Below are 25,494 nucleotides of genomic sequence, written 5' to 3' on the forward strand. Positions count from 1 at the left end.
GTAAATCTGCAGACATGGAGGACGATGTGGAGTCTTTCTGACCTCTGCCTACAGTGGTGATCCATTTTCCCCTTCAAAATCAGCTTGTTTATGTGCTTTAGGCATCTAGTAGCGATAGCACACTCGTAGTGATACTCGGTTTTGTTTCTAGGTCCGTTCACAGGCATTGATGTTCATTAAAAGAATGTATGAGAAAGAGCAGCTGCGTGACTACATTGAGAAGTTTGCCCTGAATTATTTGCAACTGCTGGTGCACCCCAATCCGCCTTCCATTCTCTTTGGGGCTGACAAAGATACAGGTGAGAGCTCTGTGTTCAGTCTGTCATTCTGGACTCTTTGAGGTTGAAATAAAGAAGGCAGTTTGCCTGTAGTGAGCAGATCTTAAATGTGCAACTCCAGGACATGTTAACGTAGATGGGTGAGAAACTTTGCAGTAGTCTTGCTAGGGTTTTACTGTTTCTTATGGATGGATGAATATCAAAAGAAATGTTGCATCTTTATGAAATTACAGTTGGGCTGCATCTGGAATATTACATTTAATAGAAGAATTTAAGAGGCTGTTAGGCATGTGAATGCAGAGAATGGAGGGATATGGACTTTTGTAGGTATAAGGGCCTTTTTTAATTAGTTCTGCATAACATCTAGGGTCAAAGGGTCTGTTCCTGTGCCATACTGTTCTATGTTATACCCTATACCCTCCCCACCATCAAGGCCAGTTCATTGGCTATATTTAAGAGGGAGTTAGATATGGCCCTTGTGGCTAAAGGGATCGGGGGTATGGAGGGAAGGCTGGTACAGGGTTCTGAGTTGGATGATCAGCCATGATCATACTGAATGGCGGTGCAGCCTCGAAGGGCCAAATGGCCTACTCCTGCACCTATTTTCTATGTTCTAGTTTTGGTCACTCCCACTATAGGAAGGATGTGAAGGCTTTGGAGGGGGTGTAGAAGAGGTTTACCAGGATGCTACCTGGATTAGAGGGCATGTGCTCTGTAGAGAGGTTGGACAAATTTATATTATTTCCTCTGGATTGGCTGAGGGGAGACATTTCAGTTTATAAGATTACGAAAAGTTTAGAGGTTAGAGGGTATTTAAGTAAGAAAGGGTAAGTCCAAAGTAGATGTGTGGCCAAGTTATTTTACACTGAGTGGTGGGTACCTGAAATGTGCTGTCAGGGGTGGTGATGGAGGCAAATGTGATAGAGGAATTTAAGAGAGTCAGGTTTAATATCATACGACATACCATTTGGCCCATCATCTCCACCATTCCATCATGGTTGATTTATTATCCCTCTCAACACCATTCTTTTGCCTTCTCCCCGTAACCTTTGATGTCCTGATTAATCAACAATCTAACAACCTCCACCTTAAGTATAGCCTATGAACTGGCCTGCCACAAATTCATCTGGCTAAAGAAATCTTTGTTCTATATGGAAGTCCCTCAATTCTGAAGCTGTGCCCTCTGATCCTAGCCTCCCTCATTACAGGAAGCATCCTCTCCACATCCACTCTATCTGGGCCTTTCAGTATTCGAAAAGTTTCAGTGAGATTCCCCCCTCATTCTCCTGAACTCCAGTAACTACAAGTCCAGAGATATTAAATGCCTCTTATATGTAAACACTTTCATATCCAGGATAATTCTCTGACCCTCTCCAATGTCAGCACATTTTTCCTTAGATAAGGGGCCCAAAACAGCTCTCAAATCTCCAAGTGCAATCTGTTCAATGCTTTATAAAGCTTCAGATTTACATCCTTGCTCTTATATTCTAGTCCACTTAAAATGAATGCTAGCATTGTACAAATGTTTGTATATGCCTTCCTTACCGCCGACTCACTCTATAAGTTAGCATTTAGTAAATCTTGCACGAGGACTCCCAAGTGGTTTTGCACCTCTGATTTTTGCACTTTCTCCCCATTTAGAACGTAGACCTCGCTTTTATTCCTTCTGCCAAAGTTCATGACTTCCTTACACGATATTCAATCTGCCGCTTCTTTGCCCATTCCCTAATCTGTTCAAGTTCTGCAGACACTCTGCTACCAACCCCTCCATCTATCTTTGTACTGTCCACAAAGCCACCAATTCCTTCATCCAAATCATTGACATATAACATGAAAAGAAATGGTCCTAACACTGACCCCTGCTCCACAACAGTAGTCACCGTCAGCCAACCAGAAAAACCCCCTTTAATCCTACTCTTTGCCTCATGCCTGTCAGCCAATCTTCTGTCCATGCTAGTACCTTTCCTGTAATGCCATGGGCTCTTAGTAAGCAGCCTCATATCAAAGGTATTTTGAAAATCTAAATAAACAACATCAACTGATTCTTCTTTGTCTTTTCCACCTGTTATTTCCTCAAAGAATTCCAAAAATTCTGTCAGGCAAGATTTCCCCAAGAGAAAATCATACTGACTGGCTGGCCTATTTTATCATGTGCCTCCAAGTACCCTGAAACCTCATCCTTAATAATAGTTTACAACATCTTTCAGACCACTAAGGTCAGGCTAATTAGCCTTTAATTTCAATTCTTCTGCCTCCCTCTTGGAATGGCATTTGCAATTTTCCAGTCCTCTGGAACCATTCCAGAATTGAGTGATTCTGGAAAGATCATTACTAATGCTTCCACAATCTCTCCAGCTACCTCCTTCAGAACACAGGTATCGAACATTAGGTCCGGGTGACTTGTGTACCCTCAGACTTTCTAGCTTCAGAAGCACCTTCTCCTTACTAGAACAACAACGCTTCTGCCCTGACACTCTGCTTGTGTCTGTCGTATGAAGACTTCCACAAAATACTTATTAAGTTCGTCCATCATTTCTTTGTCCCCCATTGCTACCTCTCCAGAATTATCTTCCAATGATCTGAAATCCACTCTCGTATCTCTTTTACTCTTCGTGTCAGCCACAGTTTTCTCATCCTCCCTTTAAAATACTACTACATCTTTATGTTGCATCATTCCTGTGCCTTCCAAATTTCCCCAAGAAACACCAGCCAATGCTGTTCTATCATCATCCCTGCTAGTGTCCCCTTCCAATCAACTTTGGCCAGTTCCTCTTTCATGCATCTGTAATTCCCTTTACTCCATTGTAATATTGATATATCTGATTTTATCTTCTCAAAAGTGCAGGGTGAATCCTACAATATTATGAATACTACCTCTCAAGGGCTCCTTTACCTTAAGTTCCCTAATCAAATCTGGGTTATTACATAGCCCTCAAGCCATAAGACCGTAAGATATAGGAGAAGAAGTAGGCCATTCAGCCCATTGTGTCTGCTCTGTTATTTAATCATGGGTTGATCCAATTCTTCCAGTCATCTCCACTCCCTGCTTTCACCTCATACCCTTTGATGCCCTGGCTAATCAAGAACCTATCTATCTCTGTCTTAAATACACCCAATGACTTGGCCTCCACAGCCACTCCTGGCAGCAAATTTCACAAATTTACCACCATCTGACTAAATTAATTTCTCTGCATCTCAGTTCTAAAAGGACCGTCCTTCAATCCTGAAGTCGTGCCCTCTTGTCCTAGAATCCCCTACCATCGGAAATAACTTTGCCATATCTAATCTGTTCAGGCCTTTTAACATTCTGAATGTTTCTGAGATCCCCCCGCATTCTCCTGAACTCCAGGGAATACAACCCAAGAGATGCTGTACGGTAACCCTTTCATTCCTGGAGTCATTCTCGTGAATCTTCTCTGAACCCTCTCCAATGTCAGTGTATCCTTTCTAAAATAAGGAGCCCAAACCTGCACAGAATACTCCAAGTGTGGTCTCACGAGTGCCTTATAGAGCCTCAACATCACATCCCTGCTCTTATATTCTATACCTCTAGAAATGAATGCCAACAGTGCATTCGCCTTCTTCACAACTGACTCAACCTGGAAGTTAACCTTTAGGGTATCTTGCACAAGGACTCCCAAATCCCTTTGCATCTCTGCATTTTGAATTTTATCCCCATCTAAATAATAGTCTGCCCGTTTATTTCTTCCACCAAAGCATATGACCGTACACTTTCCAACATTGTATTTCATTTGCCATTTCTTTGCCCATTCCCCTAAACTATTGAAGTCTCTCTGCAGACTCTGTTTCATCAACACTACCCGCTCCTCCACCTTTTCTTTGTATCATCAGCAAATTTAGCCACAAATCATTAATACCGTAGTCCAAATCATTGACATACATTGTAAAAAGCAGCGGTCCCAACACTGACCCTTGTAGAACTCTACTGGTAACCGGCAGCCAGCCAGAATAGGATCCCTTTATTCCCACTCTTTGTTTTCTGCTGACCAGCCAATGCTCCACCCACGTTAGTAACTCCCCTGTAATTTCATGGGCTCTTATCATGCTAAGCAGCCTCATGTGCGGCACCTTGTCAAAGGCCTTCTGAAAATCCAAGTACACCACGTCTACTGTGTCTCCTTTGTCTACCCTGCTTGTAATTTCCTCAAAGAATTGCAGTAGGTTTGTCAGTCGGGATTTTCCTTTCAGGAGATCATGCTGGCTTTGACCAATCATGTCATGTGCTTCCAGGTACTCCGTAATCTTGTCCTTAACAATCAATTCCAGCAACTTTCTAACCACTGATGTCAGGCTAACAGGTCCATAGATTCCTTTCTGCTGCCTCCCACCCTTCTTAAATAGTGGAGTAACATTTACAATTTTCCAGTCATCCAGTACAATGCCAGAATCTATCGATTCTTGAAAGATCATCATTAATGCCTCCGCAATCTCTCCAGCTACTTCCTTCAGAACCCTAGGGTGCATTCCACCAGGTCTAGGAGATTTATCCACCCTCAGACCATTCAGCTTCCTGAGCACCTTCTCAGTCGTAATTTTCACTGCACAAACTTCACTTCCCTGACACTCTGGAATGTCCAGTATACTGCAGGCGTCTTCCACTGTGAAGACTGATACAAAATACGCATTCAGTCCCTCTGCCATCTCTGCATCTCTCATTACAATATCTCCAGCGTCATTTTGTATTGGTCCAAAATCTACCCTCAACTCTCTTTTACCCTTTATCTACTTAAAAAAGCTTTTCGTATCTTCTTTGATATTAGTTGCCAGCTTCCTCTCATAATTCATCTTTTCCTTCCGAATGACCTTTTTAGTTTCCTTCTGCAAGTTTTTAAAAGCTCCCCAATCCTCTATCTTCCCACTAGCTCTGGCTTCCTTGTATGCCCTCTCTTTTGCTTTTATTTTGGCTCTGACTTCACTTGTCAGCCACAGTAGTGTTCTTCTTCCCTTTGAAAATTTCTTATTATTTGGAATATATCTGTCTTGTACTTACTGTATTTTTTGCAGAAACTCCAGCCAATGCTGCTCTGCTGTCTTTACTACAAATGTCCCTTTCCAGATCACTACCCTGGAGGTCCTGCTTTTCAGTTTTCTGCTTAATTTCAATATCTATCTATCTATCTATCTCTCACTCACTCACTCACTCACTCACTCACTCACTCACTCACTCACACACACACACACACACACACACACACACACACACACACACACACACACACACACACACACACACACACACACACACACACACACACACACACCTCTGCCCTTTCTTACCTGTGTTGTTGGTACTAATATGCACCACAACTTCTGCCTGTTCACTCTCCCCATTTAGAATATTGTGGACCCAATCTGAGACATCCTGACCATGGCACCTGGGACGTGACATACCATTCAGTTATCTTTTGCACATGTACAGAATCTGCTTTCTGCTCCTCTAACTATGGAATTCTCTATCACTACTGCACTCCTTTTCTTCCCCCTTCCCTTCTGAGGCACAGAGCCAGATGCTGTGGCTTCCCCCGATACAGGGGTACTCTGCACTGGCAGCCTGTTCCCTTTCCTGACATTCACCTAAGTTGCAGGAGGTTGGTACCTGGGTGACTGCCCCCACTGCCCCGTAGTTCCTGTCTATCACCTCCTCAGTTTCCCCTGTGACCCGAAGGTCGTCCAGCTGTGTGACTGCTCCCCCAGCCGCCCCGTAGTTCCTGTCTATCACTCCTCAGTTGCCCCTCTGACCTGAAGGTTGTCCCGCTGCAGCTCCATTTACTTAACACGGTCTCTAAGGAGCTGCACCTGGACACAGTACACTTCACACAGTTATCAGGGAGACTGGAGGTCTCCCAGAGTTCACACATCTCACACAAAGAACGTGTTGCTAGCTCCGAAGCCAGTATGCAATGTCACTGGCATATGTTGTGGGGTGTGTTGTTTAGCGGTAGTAGTACTTTACAATACATAATAATATAAAACTATAAATTACAGTGTGACCTCTATATTAAAAAATTAAATAAGTGCAAAAAGAGGGGGGAAAAGATAGAGGTAGTACTTATGGGTTCATTGTCCATTCAGAAATCTGATGGCAGAAGGAAAGAAGCTGTTCCTGAAATATTGAGTGTGTCTCTTCAGACTCCTGTACCTCCCTGATGAGAAGAAGGCATGCCCTGGGTGATGGGGTAATAGATGCTGCCTTTTTGTTTGAATCCTCTCCACTGTACATCTGTAGAAATTTGCAAGTGTTTTTGTTGGTATCGCAATTGGATAGGCATATTAATGTGCAGAAAATGGGGTGAACTGGACATTGTATAGGCAGAAGGGACTAATTTAGTGCGGTTTTAATTAGTTTAATTAGTTTGGCACAACATAGTGGGCTAAAAGGCTGGTTCCTGTGCTGTACTGTTCTAAATCGATGAAATTACTCTTAAGAGAGGGAGAAGCTCAGCTGTCTATATGCAGGAGTGATGGGTTAGTATCTGCTGTCTATATCCAGGACTGATGGGTTAGTATCTGCTGTCTATATGCAGGAGTGACGGGTTAGTGTCTGCTGTCTATATGCAGGAGTGATGGGTTAGTATCTGCTGTCTATATGCAGGAGTGATGGGTTAGTATCTGCTGTCTATATCCAGGAGTGATGGGTTAGTATCTGCTGTCTATATCCAGGAGTGATGGGTTAGTATCTGCTGTCTATATCCAGGAGTGATGGGTTAGTATCTGCTGTCTATATCCAGGAGTGATGGGTTAGTATCTGCTGTCTATATGCAGGAGTGATGGGTTAGTATCTGCTGTCTATATGCAGGAGTGATGGGTTAGTGTCTGCTGTCTATATGCAGGAGTGATGGGTTAGCGTCTGCTGTCTATATGCAGGAGTGATGGGTTAGCGTCTGCTGTCTATATGCAGGAGTGATGGGTTAGTATCTGCTGTCTATATGCAGGAGTGATGGGTTAGTATCTGCTGTCTATATGCAGGAGTGATGGGTTAGTATCTGCTGTCTATATCCAGGAGTGATGGGTTAGTATCTGCTGTCTATATCCAGGAGTGATGGGTTAGTATCTGCTGTCTATATCCAGGAGTGATGGGTTAGCATCTGCTGTCTATATGCAGGAGTGATGGGTTAGTATCTGCTGTCTATATGCAGGAGTGATGGGTTAGCGTCTGCTGTCTATATGCAGGAGTGATGGGTTAGCGTCTGCTGTCTATATGCAGGAGTGATGGGTTAGTATCTGCTGTCTATATGCAGGAGTAACGGGTTAGCGTCTGCTGTCTATATGCAGGAGTGATGGGTTAGCATCTGCTGTCTATATGCAGGAGTGATGGGTTAGTATCTGCTGTCTATATGCAGGAGTAACGGGTTAGTGTCTGCTGTCTATATGCAGGAGTAACGGGTTAGTGTCTGCTGTCTATATGCAGAAGTAACGGGTTAGCGTCTGCTGTCTATATGCAGGAGTGATGGGTTAGTATCTGCTGTCTATATGCAGGAGTGATGGGTTAGCGTCTGCTGTCTATATGCAGGAGTGATGGGTTAGTATCTGCTGTCTGTATGCAGAAGTAACGGGTTAGCGTCTGCTGTCTATATGCAGGAGTGATGGGTTAGTATCTGCTGTCTATATGCAGGAGTGATGGGTTAGTATCTGCTGTCTATATGCAGGAGTGATGGGTTAGCATCTGCTGTCTATATGCAGGAGTGATGGGTTAGCGTCTGCTGTCTATATGCAGGAGTGATGGGTTAGTATCTGCTGTCTATATGCAGGAGTAACGGGTTAGTGTCTGCTGTCTATATGCAGGAGTGATGGGTTAGCATCTGTTGTCTATATGCAGGAGTGATGGGTTAGTATCTGCTGTCTATATGCAGGAGTGATGGGTTAGTATCTGCTGTCTATATGCAGGAGTAACGGGTTAGTGTCTGTTGTCTATATGCAGGAGTGATGGGTTAGTATCTGCTGTCTATATCCAGGAGTGATGGGTTAGTATCTGCTGTCTATATGCAGGAGTGATGGGTTAGTATCTGCTGTCTATATGTAGGAGTGATGGGTTAGTATCTGCTGTCTATATGCAGGAGTGATGGGTTAGCGTCTGCTGTCTATATGCAGGAGTGATGGGTTAGCATCTGTTGTCTATATGTAGGAGTGATGGGTTAGCATCTGTTGTCTATATGTAGGAGTGATGGGTTAGTATCTGCTGTCTATATGCAGGAGTAACGGGTTAGTGTCTGCTGTCTATATGCAGGAGTAACGGGTTAGTGTCTGTTGTCTATATGCAGGAGTGATGGGTTAGTATCTGCTGTCTATATGCAGGAGTGATGGGTTAGTATCTGCTGTCTATATGCAGGAGTGATGGGTTAGTATCTGCTGTCTATATCCAGGAGTGATGGGTTAGTATCTGCTGTCTATATGCAGGAGTGATGGGTTAGTATCTGCTGTCTATATGCAGGAGTGATGGGTTAGTATCTGCTGTCTATATGCAGGAGTGATGGGTTAGCATCTGTTGTCTATATGCAGGAGTGATGGGTTAGTGTCTGCTGTCTATATGCAGGAGTGATGGGTTAGCATCTGTTGTCTATATGCAGGAGTGATGGGTTAGTGTCTGCTGTCTATATGCAGGAGTGATGGGTTAGTATCTGCTGTCTATATGCAGGAGTGATGGGTTAGTATCTGCTGTCTATATGCAGGAGTGATGGGTTAGCGTCTGTTGTCTATATGCAGGAGTGATGGGTTAGCATCTGTTGTCTATATGTAGGAGTGATGGGTTAGCGTCTGCTGTCTATATGCAGGAGTGATGGGTTAGCGTCTGCTGTCTATATGCAGGAGTGATGGGTTAGCATCTGTTGTCTATATGCAGGAGTGATGGGTTAGTGTCTGCTGTCTATATGCAGGAGTGATGGGTTAGCATCTGTTGTCTATATGCAGGAGTGATGGGTTAGTGTCTGCTGTCTATATGCAGGAGTGATGGGTTAGTACCTGCTGTCTATATGCAGGAGTGATGGGTTAGTATCTGCTGTCTATATCCAGGAGTGATGGGTTAGTATCTGTTGTCTATATCCAGGAGTGATGGGTTAGTATCTGCTGTCTATATCCAGGAGTGATGGGTTAGCATCTGCTGTCTATATGCAGGAGTGATGGGTTAGTATCTGCTGTCTATATGCAGGAGTGATGGGTTAGCGTCTGCTGTCTATATGCAGGAGTGATGGGTTAGCGTCTGCTGTCTATATGCAGGAGTGATGGGTTAGTATCTGCTGTCTATATGCAGGAGTAACGGGTTAGCGTCTGCTGTCTATATGCAGGAGTGATGGGTTAGCATCTGCTGTCTATATGCAGGAGTGATGGGTTAGTATCTGCTGTCTATATGCAGGAGTAACGGGTTAGTGTCTGCTGTCTATATGCAGGAGTAACGGGTTAGTGTCTGCTGTCTATATGCAGAAGTAACGGGTTAGCGTCTGCTGTCTATATGCAGGAGTGATGGGTTAGTATCTGCTGTCTATATGCAGGAGTGATGGGTTAGCGTCTGCTGTCTATATGCAGGAGTGATGGGTTAGTACCTGCTGTCTATATGCAGGAGTGATGGGTTAGTATCTGCTGTCTATATCCAGGAGTGATGGGTTAGTATCTGTTGTTTATATGCAGGAGTGATGGGTTAGTACCTGCTGTCTGAATGGTGTGCTGTTTTTACCTGCTGACTTTGCTTTTAATTTCTTTCGATATGACAGAGGTGGCAGCTCCTTGGACAGAAGAGACGGTGAAACAGTGCCTGTATTTGTACCTTGCTTTACTTCCCCAGAACCATAAACTCATCCACGAGCTTGCTGCTGTCTACACAGAGGCCATTGCTGACATCAAGCGCACTGTACTGCGTGTGATTGAGCAACCGGTAAGCCCAAGCCCGAGTTCAGAAAGAAGTGCACTTTCCTCTGAATTAGCCCTCTGTCTAATGCTGAGATCTGGCTTTAATGACACCAGTGCTTCTACTGCTTTTCTCAGGGAGGCGGAGGGCTGGTTCTAACTGGGACTTTGTGTGGTCTTCGGGTGGGTGTGATGGATTGGGGAATGTGAGGTTAGTGCAGATGGCAACGCTGAGGTGCACTAAATCTGGAGTTGCTGACAAAACAGGCCCTTTGACTTACTGAGGTTGCACCAACCACTGTCCACCCATTTACTCTTCTCCAATACAAACCTATTTTATTCTCATTAAACTCCTCCCTCTGCCCACTCTATCATTCACCTGCACATTAAGGAGAATTAATAAACTAACTTGCCTGACTGGGATGTGGGTGGAAACAGGAAGCCCACTTTGTCACAGGGAGAGCGTGCAAACTCCACACAGGTGATACTTGAGGTCAGGGTTGTAGGAGCTGAGAGGCAACAGTACAGCTACACCACTGTGTCCTCCATCTGCAAACTTGCCATTCACATACTCCTGATGTGTTCTTGCAAAGTCCTCTGCTGTGAACGTGTTTGCTGAGAGGGACTGCACTTGATGTTTTGTGCTGGCAGGTGGTGAAATATCAGTGATTGGTATCTGATGGGGCTGGGATCAGGAATGCTGGGCTGTTCGGAGCATGGGTGCAATGTACAACCGAGGCCAAGATCCCTTGTGCTCGATATGCAAGCTGAAGCTTACCTAAAGGTTATTATTGCACGGACAGTTTTAACCACCGCTTGTCATTTCAGTCTAAAAATCATTGTCACTGCCAAGCTGATATCTGCAGCACATCAGTAAGAAACAGGAGCAGAATTATGTCATTTGACTCGCTGAGTTTTTTTTCCACCATTGGCTCATGGTTGATTTATTATTCCTCTCAACACCAGACTCTTGCCTTCTCTCTGAAACCTTAATGATCAAGGATGTATCACAACAAATTTCATGACATATGCTGGTGATATTAAACCTGATTGTGATTCAGCTTCTACTTTAAATATAACCAATGACTTGACTGTTGCAGCAATCTCTGGTAATGAATTCTACAGATTCACCATTCTCTGTCTTAAGAAATTCCTCATCACCTCATCTCTGTACTAAAAGGATGTCCTTCTATTGAGGCTTAACCCTCTTCTCCTTGACTCTCCCACTATTTGAAATATTCTCTCCTCTTCCACTCCATCAAGGCCTTTCAATATTTGATAAATTTTAATGTGATCCCCCTCATTCTTCTAAACTCTAGCGGATAAAGGACTGGGCCATCAAACCCTCTTCATATGTTAAACCCTTTCATTCTCAGGATTATTCTCATGAACCTCCTGTGAACCCAGCTCATCCTTTCTTAGATATGGGGCCTAAAACTCCTCACAGTGCTCTAAATGTGTTCTGACCAATGCCTTATAAAACCTCAGCATTACATTCTTGCTTTTATATTCTGGTCCTTTTGAAATGAATGCTAACATTGCACTTACCTTTCTTACTACTGTCTCAACCTGCAATTTAACTTGAGTGAGACCTGCACTAGGGCTCCCAAGTCCCTTTGCATCTCCATTTTCTGAATTCACCACACTCTTTTAGAACACGTGAGAAGGACACCCGCATGGTTTGTTGCCTCCTGGGTGCCAAGGTCCGGGATGTCTCTGACCGGGTGCACGACATCCTGGTACAAGAGGGAAAGCAACCAGAAGTTGTGATACATGTTGGGACCAACGACATAGGCAGGAAGAGGGATGAGGTCCTGAAGTGTGAGTTTTGGGAATTAGGCAGAAGGCTGAAGAACAGGACCTCAAGGGTGACGTTCTCAGGATTGCTGCCAGTGCTACGTGACAGTGATGGTAAGAATTGGAGGAGATGGCAGTTGAATGCATGGCTGAGGAGTTGGTGCAGGGAGCAGGCTTTTAGATTTTTAGATCATTGGGATCTCCTCTAGGGAAGGTGGGACCTGTACAGATTGGATGGGTTGCACCTGAATTCGAGGGGGAGCAATATCCTTGCAGGTAGGTTTGCTGGTATGGTTCAGGAGGGTTTAAACTAATTTGCGAGGGGGATGGGACCCAGAGCGATAGAGCAGTGAAAGAAGTGCATGGAGTAAAGCCAGATCTAACATATAGAGAGGCTTTGAGGAAAGAGAAGCAGAATAAACGGTGTAAAGACAGTAAGGTAGAAGGGCTGAAATGTGTGTACCTCAATGCAAGAAGCATCAGGAACAAAGGTGATGAACTGAGAGCTTGGATACATACATGGAATTATGATGTAGTGGCCATTACAGAGACTTGGCTGGCACCAGGGCAGGAATGGATTCTCAATATTCCTGGATTTCAGTGCTTTAAAAGAGATAGAGAGGGCGGGAAAAAGGGGAGGAGGGGTGGCATTACTGGTCAGGGATACTATTACAGCTACAGAAAGGGTGGGTATTGTAGCAGGATCCTCTTTTGAGTCAATACGGGTGGAAGTCAGGAACAGGAAGGGAGCAGTTACTCTACTGGGGGTATTCTATAGGCCCCCTGGTAGCAGCAGAGATACAGAGGAGTAGATTGGGAGGCAGATTTTGGAAAGGTGCAAAAATAACAGGGCTGTTATCATGGGTGACTTTAACTTCCCTAATATTGATTGGCACCTGATTAGTTTCAAGGGTTTAGATGGGGCAGAGTTTGTTAAGTGTGTCCAGGATGGATTCCTGTCACAGTGTGTGGACAGGCCGACCAGGGGGAATGCCATACTAGATCTAGTACTAGGTAATGAACCGGGTCAGGTCACAGATCTCTCAGTGGGTGAGCATCTGGGGGACAGTGACCACCGCGCCCTGGCCTTTATAATTATCATGGAAAAGGATAGAGTCAAAGAGGACGGGAAAATTTTTAATTGGGGAAAGGCAAATTATGAGGCTATAAGGCTAGAACTTGCGGGTGTGAATTGGGATGATGTTTTTGCAGGGAAATGTACTATGGACATGTGGTCGATGTTTAGAGGTCTCTTGCAGGATGTAAGGGATAAATTTGTCCCGGTGAGGAAGATAAAGAATGGTAGGGTGAAGGAACCATAGGTGACAAGTGAGGTGGAAAATCTAGTCAGGTGGAAGAAGGCAGCATACATGAGGTTTAGGAAGCAAGGATCAGATGGATCTATTGAGGAATATAGGGAAGCAAGAAAGGAGCTTAAGAAGGGGCTGAGAAGAGCAAGAAGGGGGCATGAGAAGGCCTTGGAGGAGTGAAGGTAGGACCGATTAGAGATAAAGGTGGGAAGATGTGCCTGGAGGCTGTGGAAGTGAGCGAGGTCCTCGGTACTTCTCTTCGGTATTTACCAATGAGAGGGAACTTGATGACGGTGAGGACAGCATGAGTGAGGTTGATGTTCTGGAGCATGTTGATATTAAGGGAGAGGAGATGTTGGAGTTGTTAAAATACATTAGGACAGATAAGTCCCCGGGGCCTGACGGAATATTCCCCAGGCTGCTCCATGAGGCGAGGGAAGAGATTGCTGAGCCTCTGGCTAGGATCTTTATGTCCTTGTTGTCCACGGGAATGGTACTGGAGGATTAGAGTGAGGCAAGTGTTGTGCCTTTGTTCAAAAAAGGTAGTTGGGATAGTCCCAGTAATTATAGACCAGTGAGCCTTACATCTGTGGTGGGAAAGCTGTTGGAAAAGATTCTTAGAGATAGGATCTATAGGTATTTAGAGAATCATGGTCTGATCAGGGACAGTCAGCATGGCTTTGTGAAGAGCAGATCGTGTCTAACAACCCTGATAGAGTTCTTTGAGGAGGTGACCAGGCATATAGATGAGGGTAGTGCAGTGGATGTGATCTGTATGGATTTTAGTAAGGCATTTGACAAGGTTCCACACGGTAGGCTTATTCAGAAAGTTAGAAGGCATGGGATCCAGGGAAGTATAGCCAGGTGGACTCAGAATTGGCTTGCCTGCAGAAGGCAGAGGGTGGTGGTGGAGGGAGTACATTCGGATTGGAGGATTGTGACTAGTGGTGTCCCACAAGGATCTGTTCTGGGACGTCTACTTTTCGTGATTTTTTATTAACGACCTGGATGTGGGGGTAGAAGGGTGGGTTGGCAAGTTTGCAGACAACACAAAGGTTGGTGGTGTTGTAGATAGTGTAGAGGATTGTCAAAGGTAGCAGGGAGACATTGATAGGATGCAGAAGTGGGCTGAGAAATGCCAGATGGAGTTCAACCCGGAGAAGTGTGAGGTGGTACACTTTGGAAAAACAAACTCCAAGGCAGAGTACAAAGTAAATGTCAGGATACTTGGTAGTGTGGAGGAGCAGAGGGATCTCAGGGTACATGTCCACAGATCCCTGAAGGTTGCCTGACAGGTGGATAGGGTAGTTAAGAAAGCTTATGGGGTGTTAGCTTTCATAAGTCGAGGGATAGAGTTTAAGGGTTGCGATGTAATGATGCAGCTCTATAAAACTCTGGTTAGGCCACACTTGGAGTACTGTGTCCAGTTCTGGTCACCTCACTATAGGAAGGATGTGGAAGCATTGGAAAGGGTACAGAGGAGATTTACCAGGATGCTGCCTGGTTTAGAAAGTATGCATTATGATCAGAGATTAAGGGAGCTAGGGCTTTACTCTTTGGAGAGAAGGAGGATGAGAGGAGACATGATAGAGGTGTACAAGATAATAAGAGGAATAGATAGAGTGGATAGCCAGCGCCTCTTCCCCAGGGCACCACTGCTCAATACAAGAGGACATGGCTTTAAGGTAAGGGGCGGGAAGTTCAAGGGGGATATTAGAGGAAGGTTTTTTACTCAGAGTGGTTGGTGCGTGGAATGCACTGCCTGAGTCAGTGGTGGAGGCAGATACACTAGTGAAGTTTAAGAGACTACTAGACAGGTATATAGAGGAATCTAAGGTGGGGGCTTATATGGGAGGCAAGGTTTGAGGGTCGGCACAACATTGTGGGCCGAAGGGCCTGTATTGTGCTGTACTATTCTATATTCTGTGTTCTATAACATAGCCTTTATTCCTTCTGCCAAAGTGCATGATCATACACTTCCCTGCACTGATGGGAAGTCTGTACATAATTCCTTTGTGAATAAGGATGACTGGGTACAAAAGATCAGCAAAAGGGACCCAAATGGTTACTCCTTTTCAAGTTCTGATGTTTTAGAGAAGATTGAGACTGAGGGGTGATTGATAAGTTCGTGGCCTAAGGTAGAAGGAGTCAAGAAAACCTAGTGCATTTATTTTTCAACATAGTCCCCTCCTACGTGTGCACACTTAGTCCAGCGGTCGTAGAGCATAGGGATCCCTTCTTTGTAGAAGTGGTCCACAGCAGGGATGATTGATAAGTTCGTGGCCTAAGGTAGAAGGAGGTGAGTTACTAGCTTCACACTTTCTGCATTATCACTCAAAGAGTTGAACTGCACGTGCATGTAATGAGAACGTCTTGGACCACCAGGTGGTCCACAGCAGGGGTGATTGATAAGTTTGTGGTCTTAGGTAGAAGGAGATGAGTTATACAGCTCTTGTTCAAGGGTTCAGTATCCATTTAGAAATTGGATGGCAGAGGGGAAGGAGCTCTTCCTGGATCACTGAGTGTGTGCCTTCAGGCTTCTGTACGTCCTACTCGATGGCAACAGTGAGAGAAGGGCATGCCCTGGGTGCTGGAGGTCCTTAATCATGGACGCTGCCTTTCTGAGACACCGCTCCTTGAAGATTTCATGGCTACTTCGTAGGCTAGTACCATAATGGAGCTGACTAGATTTATAACCCTCTGCAGCTTCTTTCAGTCCTACGCAGCACCCCCCCAGTTACATATTGTTGTAACTGCATCAATATGTTGGGACCAGGTGAGATCCTCAGAGATCATGACACCCACGAACTTGAAACTGCTCACTCTCTCTACTTCTGATCCCTATCTGAGAATTGGCATGTGTTCCTTCTTCTTACCTTTCCTGAAGTCCACAATTAGCTCTTTCGTCTTACTGACGTTGAGTGTCAGTTTGTTGCTGCAGCACCATTCCACTAGTTGGCATATCTCACTCGTGTACGCTCTCTCGTCGCCACCTGAGATTCTACCAACAATGGTTGTATCGTCAGTAAATCTATAGATTGTATTTGAGCTATGCCTTGCCGCACAGTCATGAGTATATAGAGAGTAGAGCAGTGGGCTAAGCACACACCCCTGAGGTGCACCAGTGTTGATCGTCAGTGAGAAAAAGATGTTATCACCGATCCGCACAGACTGTGGTCTTCCAGTTAGGAAGTTGAGGATCCAATTTCAGGGGGAAGTACAGAGGCCCAGGTTCTGCAACTTCTCAGTCAGGATTGTGGAAATGATGGCATTAAATGCTGAGCTTCATTCTAGTCATGACCAACCTCTCAAAGCGTTTCATCAGTGTAGATGTGAGTGCTATTGGGTGATAGCCATTAAGGCAGCTTACATTATTCTTCTAGCAAACAAATAGTTTGCTTGCTAGAACAGTTAATGTCGCATGTAGTCGTGTTACTGTGGGTAAGGATTATACTTAGTGTGACCAGATAAGGACAGCACTTTTCCTTCCTGAAATAATACTATTAGTGCAACAGGTGTTTTTTTACAAAAAAACTTTTGGGTTGTCTGTTGACAGCACCGATTTCATATCTTCATTTAAGTTCTCCACCTGCCATGGTGGGATTTGAACTTGTGTCTCTGGGTCACTGGTCCAGCATAAGTCAAAGAGTTTAATGCTGCAGGTACACTACCATTCTTAGAATTGGGTGTGTTTGGCAGGCCAGACAGACATGCACTTCTTCCCCTCCCCTCAACTTCCTATTTTGGCTTCTTCCTCCTTCCTTCCTGATGAAGGGACTCATCCTGAAATGGCAATTGTTTATTCCCCTCCACAGATGCTGCCTGACCTGAGTTCCTGCTTCATTTTGTTTGTGTTACGTTAATTTAATAATGGAATGGTGTTGAAGCAAAACTGAGCACTTTGGACCACCAAGTTTCCATCTCAATGCTGTTGGTGTCATTTCAGATTCGAGGAATGGGAATGAATTCTCCTGAGCTTCTACTGTTGGTGGAGAACTGTCCCAAAGGTGCTGAAACCCTTGTGACCCGCTGCCTGCACATTTTAACAGACAAAGGTAATCACTGGGATATGTAATCATTTGACATAATTGTCTACAGACTGCAGAATTTATCTGGATCATAAGTAACGTGGGAAATATTTGCTCCTGAGCCGTGAGCACAGGGAGGAATTATACGAAATAAATCTCTGCTCTCCGGCTGTGTTGAGCATTTGGGCATGAAGACAATTACATAACTATATTTTAGAAAATTAAAGCTTAGAGTTCGCTCTATAGTTCCTGATACAGTTTTCTGATAATGCAGAATATACAGTATATCACAGGATATACACTTGATGGCCACTTCATTGGGCACAGGATTGGAACGTGGCGTGGTCTTCTGCTGCTGTAGCCCATCCACTTCAAGGTTGGATGTGCTGTGCATTCAGAGATGCTCCTCTGCACAACACTGTTGCAACACGTGGTTAGTTGAGTTCCTGTCACCTTCTTGTCAGCTTGAACAAGTCCGGCTATTCCCCGACCAAAAAGGGCATTTTTATCCACAGACTGGATGAGTTTTGTTTTTTGCACCATTCTCTGTAAGCTCTCGAGATTGTTGTGTGTGAAAACCACCCTATCTAGCACCAACAATCATTCCTCGGTCACTTAGACCACATTTCTTCCCCATTCTGATGTTTGGTCTGTTCAAAACTCTTGACAATGTCTGCATGGCTTTATGCATTGAGTTGCTGCCAATGATTGCCTGATTAGATATTTGCATTAACAAGCAGTTGTACCTAATAAAATGGCCACTCAATGTATGTTTCATGTTGTTGAGTACTTTGTTTCATTGGCCAACATAAATATCTGCCATATTGTAGTTTTGTCAAGGTACTTCTGTTCTCTGCTGGATTTTCCTTTCCTAGGGTCAAACACTGAGCTATTGAATTCAGTTTCACAGTTGGGTTTGGGGCAACTTTGAAGGCTCAGTGTAGCAAAGGGATCCTGGTGGGGACGGAATATTTATCCACCATGACCTGCTTGTCCGTTTCCTTCATTGGCTTGTTACAAGGATTAATAATATTGATAATAATAATATCTATAATAATGATCAGTTAGGTACAGAATATTTATTTATGGGCAAGTACCTTTATTGTCTCAAATAACAAGCATGTGAACTTACAAATTAAATACACCAGGTTTCCCTGACCCTCCATGATCAGTCAAAGAGAAAAGGTTGGTCTCCACAGAGTTCTCACTGATTGTGCTTTTAAAATCCATCGTTTTATTCTTTTCCTTATCAATCAATCTATGATATTTCAATTCTGTTGGCTCAAGGCCATCTGACTGACCTGTGTCAGTTCTCAATGGATATAGCCGGAGCTATAAGCGGTATTGTTTTATGGCTGTTTCCTTTCGTATTGTGGCTTGCGGGATTTCTTTTGTTCAACTCAGACTGGTTCAGATCAGGTCAGCCAAACACTGGATCTAGATGACCAGATCACATGTTGTTCCTTCTATAAGCTGCATTTTACGTAATGAAAATTTGCTTGACTGAAAATGGTCTCTAAAGGAAACTCATTGTATCCATATTCAGTTGCTCTGATTAAGTTATCACTGAGCAAGAATCAGTTCACCAAACAGTTAACAAAATGGTAGTTGCAAGGACAGTCTCTCAAAATGGCCGTGTCTTCTTGTAACAACATGGCAAGAACAAAGACTTCAGCATTGTCTGTTTCCACCTGCCTCATTCTTATTCACTGATTTGTAGTTTGCAGTTCTTTCTGGCTGATAGACTCCAGTATAAAACTGTTAATAGAGCTTGAATGTTATCCAGTAACAATCCAATATAATTTCAGTTCCTCCGTCACCGGAGCTGGTGAAACGAGTCCGTGATCTCTACCACAAGAGGGTTCCAGATGTCAGATTTCTGATCCCCGTGCTGAATGGCCTTGAGAAGGTACTGTAATATTTTCAGACTGAAGTTATGGCAAAGATGGCTCCTAGTAGGAAAATGAGTAACAATGGAGGGGCAGAGTGTTGGAAGGAGGGGGAGGGTAGCGTGTCAAGTGGGTGAATCCAGTCCCGATGGATATGAAATAGCAAGAGGCTCCCATTGAATTTCTAGTTCAGTTTATTGTTATTCAAGTGTATGCATGTATACCGTCAAAGGAGGTGTTTCTCTAGACCAAAGTGCACAACACACTACATAGAACCCAAACACAACACGAAGTAATATTACCACAAATAAATTCACAAATAATAAGATGCATATACGATACAAGTTTGAAAGAAAACAGCTTAACACGACTGGCGCTTCATACATGATGAGTCGCGGGTGGTGGGAGGGGGTTCAGTAATCTTATGGCCAGGGGAAGAAGTTGTTTCTCATCCGAACAGTTCTTGTCGAAATGCTATGGTCAAGGAGGTTGTAGGATGGATGGGAGGGACCATTCACAATGCTAAGGGCCCTGAGTACACATCACTCCTGATAAATATCTCAGACAGGTGGAAGAGAGACTCTTACGATCCTCTCAGTCCTTTGTAGGGACTTGCGGTCAGATGCCTTGCAAATGTCGTACCAGTTGGCGATGTCGCTGGTCAGGACAATCAATCGTCCTCCTGTAAGCAGGGGTACAGGGAGAAGAGCCTCCCTCACCTCAGTCTTCTAAGAAAGTGGAGATGCTGTTGTGCTTTCTTGACCAAAGAAGGACCAGGTGAGATCGCCTATTATGTGCACTCCCAGAAACTAGGTTCTCCTAACTCTCCATAGTGGAGCCATGGATGTGCAGTGAGGAGTGGTCAACCTGCGCATTCCTAAAGTCAGCAATCATCTCTTTGGTCATGTCTGTGTTGAGATTCAAGTTGTTATGCTCACTCCATTTTACCAGCCGCTCTACTTCCTCTTGGCATCACTGTTGTCATCAGTGAACTTCATTCAGTTTCAGCTGAATCTAGAATGCAGCCATGTGTCAGTAGTGGGAACAGCAGCAGGCTCTGGGGAGTACCGGTGTTCAGCGTGATGGAGCTAGAGGTGTTTCTGCCACAATGGACTTTCTGTCAAGAAGTTCAGGATCCAGTTACGGGGAGTTGAGCCCCAGGAGGACAGTTTTCTTTCTAGTTTCTGAAGGATGGTGGTATTAAACCCTTAGCTCCTGCACCTTATGCTGGCTGCAGCGAGAGGGAGACTGGTCAAGCAGAGGCAAACAGCACTGAACATGTTCGTTTTCTGCTTGTGTCCTCATCATTTTTAATCTTTCTCAACGCTTTAATCAGAGGAGTGTAATGGACCCGACCACAGGTTTCTGTTCTGCTATTAGGGATCGATGGCCTTCACATCTGTCTGTCACCATATCCCCAAGGAGATCGCAAAAGCACCAGCTCATTTAGTTGGCTCAAAAACACATCCTCAAATGGAAATCGATCGCAGTACAGGAGAAGTATATTTCAAAGTGGAAAAGTGTCTAGTAATTTCATGAGCTGTCTGCAGGATGTCACAGTTGGTGTTGGCACCATCTTACAACCAAATAATATCTTAAGAATGTCTTATGTCTCTAGTGTGTCAGCCTTCAACACCACTCCTGACAATGTCCCTCTACTTTCATCCAAATACATTAAAATTATGCCCACTCATATTAGTCTTTTCCACTCTGGGTGTCCGCTGGATCTATGCCTCTTAACACCTTGTATACTTTTCCACTTTTTTGCTTCCTTTCTGACTGCTTTGCCTTGCTTTACTTTACCTATAGAACCTTCTGTGCCCAAACCTGTTGACATTATTGGTTAATTTAATATGATGGACAAAGGAGAGGCAGTGGATGTCATTTACTTGGATTTTCAGAAGGTGTTTGATAAGGTGCCATACGAGGCTTCTTAACAAGATGAAATCCTATGGCATTACAGGAAAAATACTGGCATGGATGGAGGTATGGCTGACAAACCAGTCACTTGTCTGCGAGTGGGAATAAAAAGGGTCTTTTCTGGTTGGCTGCCAGTGACTAGAGGTGTTCCTCAGGGGTCAGTATTGGGACCGCTGCTTTTCTTTTTTTTTAATTTTATTTTTATTTGGATAAGGAATTCACAAATATCATGTACTTTTTTCACACATATAACCTTTTCCATTTTTTTATATGTATAAAACTACTATTATTTATACATTCTTAAGTACACATTGAGATGATATAAAAGGAAAATAAACATTTAAATAGATAATTATGTACTGTGGTAAATCTAACCTATTAGGCTAAGTAATGAAATTAGTTGTTAAGAAAAATGGTAATAATAGTTTCCACACAACCCTCTGGACCATTTCCACTGGTCCAAAATGTGGTATATAAGCCTACGTATCAACCATTGTAGGTGTTTATATCCTAATTTGTTCATGCTTGCTCCTGCCCGCAGACATAATTATCCAATCCCTATGTACTTATTTACTTAATTTTTTCATTTTTTTATCCCTTTCCCAAATCTTTCCCTTTACTTGTGTTAATTCTCTATTTTCCAAAAGAAAACAAAAAAAACATTTAGACTAGTGGTGCTTACGTTAGCAATATTACTGTGTTGATGAGAAGAGCAGTATAAATCATTAGGAGAGTCATCTAAAGTCTGCTCGCATTGGGGTTATATATTCAATCCATTTATTCCAGATTTGATAAAAGTATTTCTTTTTGAGTTCTCAGGGAGTAAGTCAACTTTTCCATTTTAAATATTTCCAAGATAATTTCGTACCAATCTTCTAATGTAGGTGGTATTGGATTTAGCCATTTTCTATTGATTGATTTCTTACTTGCCGCTAAGAGGGCCTGCAGCAACTTTATATCTTCCTTCTGTTCAAGGAACAATACATGCCCCAAATAGAGCGTCTCAAAGTTCAGAGGTATCTGGGACCTAAGTACCTTAACTAATGTTCTATGAATACCTTCCCAAAATAGACTTAATTTAGGGCAATCCCAGAAAATATGAAAATGATTTGCCTCCTTGGAGCCGCACCTTCTCCAACACATCACATTTGTATCTTTATATTTTTCCTGATATGGGGTCTTGAAGTACCTTATAATGTTTTTCCAACAATGTTCTCTCCAAGTCAAAGAATTAGTCGAGGACCATTGAAAGCTGCAGATTTTCCCCCAAGCCTCCTCTGAAAGTACCAACCCCGCTTCTTTCTCCCACTTCTCTTTAATATACAGTGTATTTACATTTTTAGCATGGGAGAATGCATTATATAGGCGAGAAACTGATTTACTAGGTATTGAACTGCAAGCCGAATTCAGAATCCTGAAAAATTCTAATTCTACTGTTGATAGGTCTGTATATCTACAACTCTGGTTAACATAGTTTCGTACTTGAAGGTACCTAAAAAAGTCATTATGTTCTAGGCCATGTTTGTCCTGCAGGATTTGGAAACTTTGTAATACTCTTTTATCTATAAATGAGAGGTAGGTTGTAAGACCTTTCTTTATCCATAGATCAAATCTTTTATCTCCTCTGTTGGGAAGGAATTCGGTATCATATGCACACCATCTAAAGAGTTTTAATATGTTGTTAATTCCACATGAATTAACCACCTTCTGCCATACTTTTAATGTAAGATTTATCCAAGCGTTTTTAAATTTTTCCAACTGGGCCACCAATCCTTTGTCAGCTATTGAGGCCTGAAGAGGAAAACTGTCAACTAATCCAAATTCTATTTCCATCCATCTAGCCTTATATTCCCTATTACACCAATATAACAGAGGGGTTATCTGTGAGGCATAAAAATAATTTCTCAGGCAAGGAAGAACCATACCTCCTCCTTCCTTCCCTAACTGTAAGGTGTTATATCGAATTCTAGGTTTCCTTCCTTGCCAAATGAAGCGGGAAATCCATTTGTCCCATTCCCTGAATTGATTATCATCCACCTCCACCAGTAAAGTACGGAAAAGATACAATAACCAAGGAAGAATATTCATTTTTATAGTATTGATCCTTGAATTTAAACTTAAAAAGGGGATAAGATTCCATCTATGCATATCTGCTTTTATCTCTGAGATTAATGGCCCATAATTTACCTGTGACAGTGTTGAAAGATCCTTCGGCAGGGTTATTCCTAAATATTTTAATGATTTAGCTTCCCACTTAAGATCATATGTATCCTGCAATTTTTTGGATGGTGTATAATTTAGGGACATAACCTGCGTTTTCTTTACATTTATTTTATAACCTGATATTTTCCCAAAGTCATCCAACAGTGTAAACAATCCTATAAATGATTTTTGTGGTTCACTCAGATAGACCAAAACATCATCTGCGAATAACGCCACTTTCTGTTCAATCCCTGCCACCTTGATACCTTTTACGATTTCGCTCTGTCTTATTAGTTGGGCCAGTGGTTCAATATATAGCGCAAAAAGGAGAGGAGAAATTGGGCATCCCTGTCTAGTGCCTCTCTCTAAGATGAAGGAGTCAGAGAGGTCCCCATTTATCTTAAATCGGGCTGTAGGGCTGTCATATAGAGTCTGAATTACTTTAATAAACCTTTCTTGAAAGCCGAATCTTCCTAACACTCTGTATAGGAATGCCCAACTAACCGAATCAGAAGCTTTCTCAGCGTCCAATCCTACTACCATTGTCTCTGTCTCGCTCTTATTAACCTGTTCTAATATGTGCAGAGTTCTCCTTATGTTGTCCTGTGTTTGCCCTTGTTGAATAAATCCAGTCTGGTCTAAGTGGATTAGGCCAGGTAAAAGCTTTTCCAATCTGCGCGCTAATATAGATGTAAATAGTTTGTAATCTAAATTAAGAACACTAATTGGCCGATAATTGCCACATTCTAGTTTATCTTTACCCTCTTTAGGAATAACTGAAATAATCGCTTCTCTCCAGGAAGGTGGAGTTTCTCCTCTCTGCAAGATCCAATTAAAGGTGTTAAGTAGTAATGGGGCTAACTGTGTCTTCAGGGACTTGTACCACTCTGAGGTAAACCCATCAGAACCCGGGGACTTTCCTAGAGATGGCCACGTTCAGTTCTTTGACAGTTACTGGTTCTAATAAACTTTCATTTTGTAAATCTGTAAGTTTAGGTAGATCTAAAAAACTCAATACACTGTCTGTATAGGGCTCATTGGGGGCCCGAGGTTGGGAGTACAGCTCTCGATAATATGTTTCAAAACTCTCTTGAATTTTCCCTATTGTACTCTTCACAAGCTTTGTCTTTGGATTCTTTATTTTATGAATTGTATTGTCTGCTTGTTGTTTTCGTAATTTATATGCTAATAATCTAGCTGATTTACCTCCTACTTCATAATTCTTTTGTCTCAGGTAAAGAAAATTTCTTTGAGTTTCCAACGTATAAATATCGTCAATTTCACTTTGCAATTTCCTAATTTCCTGTTTTCGATTTGAATTACTTTTGTTGCTATCTACAACTTGAAGTTGTTTTAATTTTCCTTGAAGGTCTGCTAATTTTTGTGCATTGATTTTTTTCATGTGAGCGGTAACAGAAATAATTTTCCCTCTCAGTACAGCTTTCAATGTATCCCATAAGATCACTGGTGATGTTTCTCCTGTGTCATTAAGGTCTAGATACTCTTTGATTTCTCCCCTTAATCTCTCCATTACTTTCGGGTTACTGAGTATATGTGAGTTTAGCCTCCATAGTGTTTTCCTCATTTTCCTTTCCAGGATTAGAGACATAGAGACTGGGCTATGATCCGACAGGTCAATTGTTGCAATATTACAGTTTTTTATCCTGAGTCTATCTGTATTAAAGATAAAGAAATAGTCTATCCTTGAATAGGCTGAATGAGGTAAAGAGTAATATGCATAATCTTTACTAGTAGGGTGTAATTCCCTCCAGACATCTATAATTCCCAACTCCTCCATCATGAATTCACTTTCCGAGTCAGAGGTTTACTCTGAGTAATTATTCTTGAAGAATCTAATATAGGATTTAATCTAATATTAAAATCCCCTCCACAAATTACTACCCCTTGAGAACTGACCATTAGGTCAAAAATGTGTCTATAAAATGACCATTCACAACCTGGAGGAGTATAAACATTCAGCAATGTTATTTCTGTACCTTCTATTCTTCCTGTGATTTTTACAAACCGTCCTTCTTTGTCTCTAGTCTCTGAAATATGTTCATAATTAAGAGTACTTGATATTAAAGTAGCTACCCCTCTTTTGTGACTCAATTTATATGATGAATAAAATACATGCTTAAAGCCCATTCTTTTTAATTTTCCATGTTCAGATTGGCTCATATGTGTTTCCTGGAGGAAAGCTATTTGTGCCCTC

The 25,494-nt window shown here is 42.8% G+C and overlaps 1 protein-coding gene across 1 annotated transcript in view; it reads left to right on the forward strand.

Annotated features, from left to right (window-relative positions):
- Positions 1 to 25,494, forward strand: part of sympk (symplekin) — a 115,690-nt gene that overhangs the window by 55,540 nt on the left and 34,656 nt on the right. The window contains exons 16-19 of the mRNA XM_072270303.1: positions 152 to 299; positions 10,001 to 10,161; positions 17,187 to 17,295; positions 19,077 to 19,177. Coding sequence (XP_072126404.1) covers positions 152 to 299; positions 10,001 to 10,161; positions 17,187 to 17,295; positions 19,077 to 19,177 — 519 coding nt within the window. The remainder of the gene's footprint in view (positions 1 to 151; positions 300 to 10,000; positions 10,162 to 17,186; positions 17,296 to 19,076; positions 19,178 to 25,494) is intronic.

Source organism: Mobula birostris, chromosome 10 (assembly GCF_030028105.1).
Source record: "Mobula birostris isolate sMobBir1 chromosome 10, sMobBir1.hap1, whole genome shotgun sequence".
Classification (NCBI taxonomy): Eukaryota; Metazoa; Chordata; class Chondrichthyes; order Myliobatiformes; family Myliobatidae; genus Mobula; species Mobula birostris.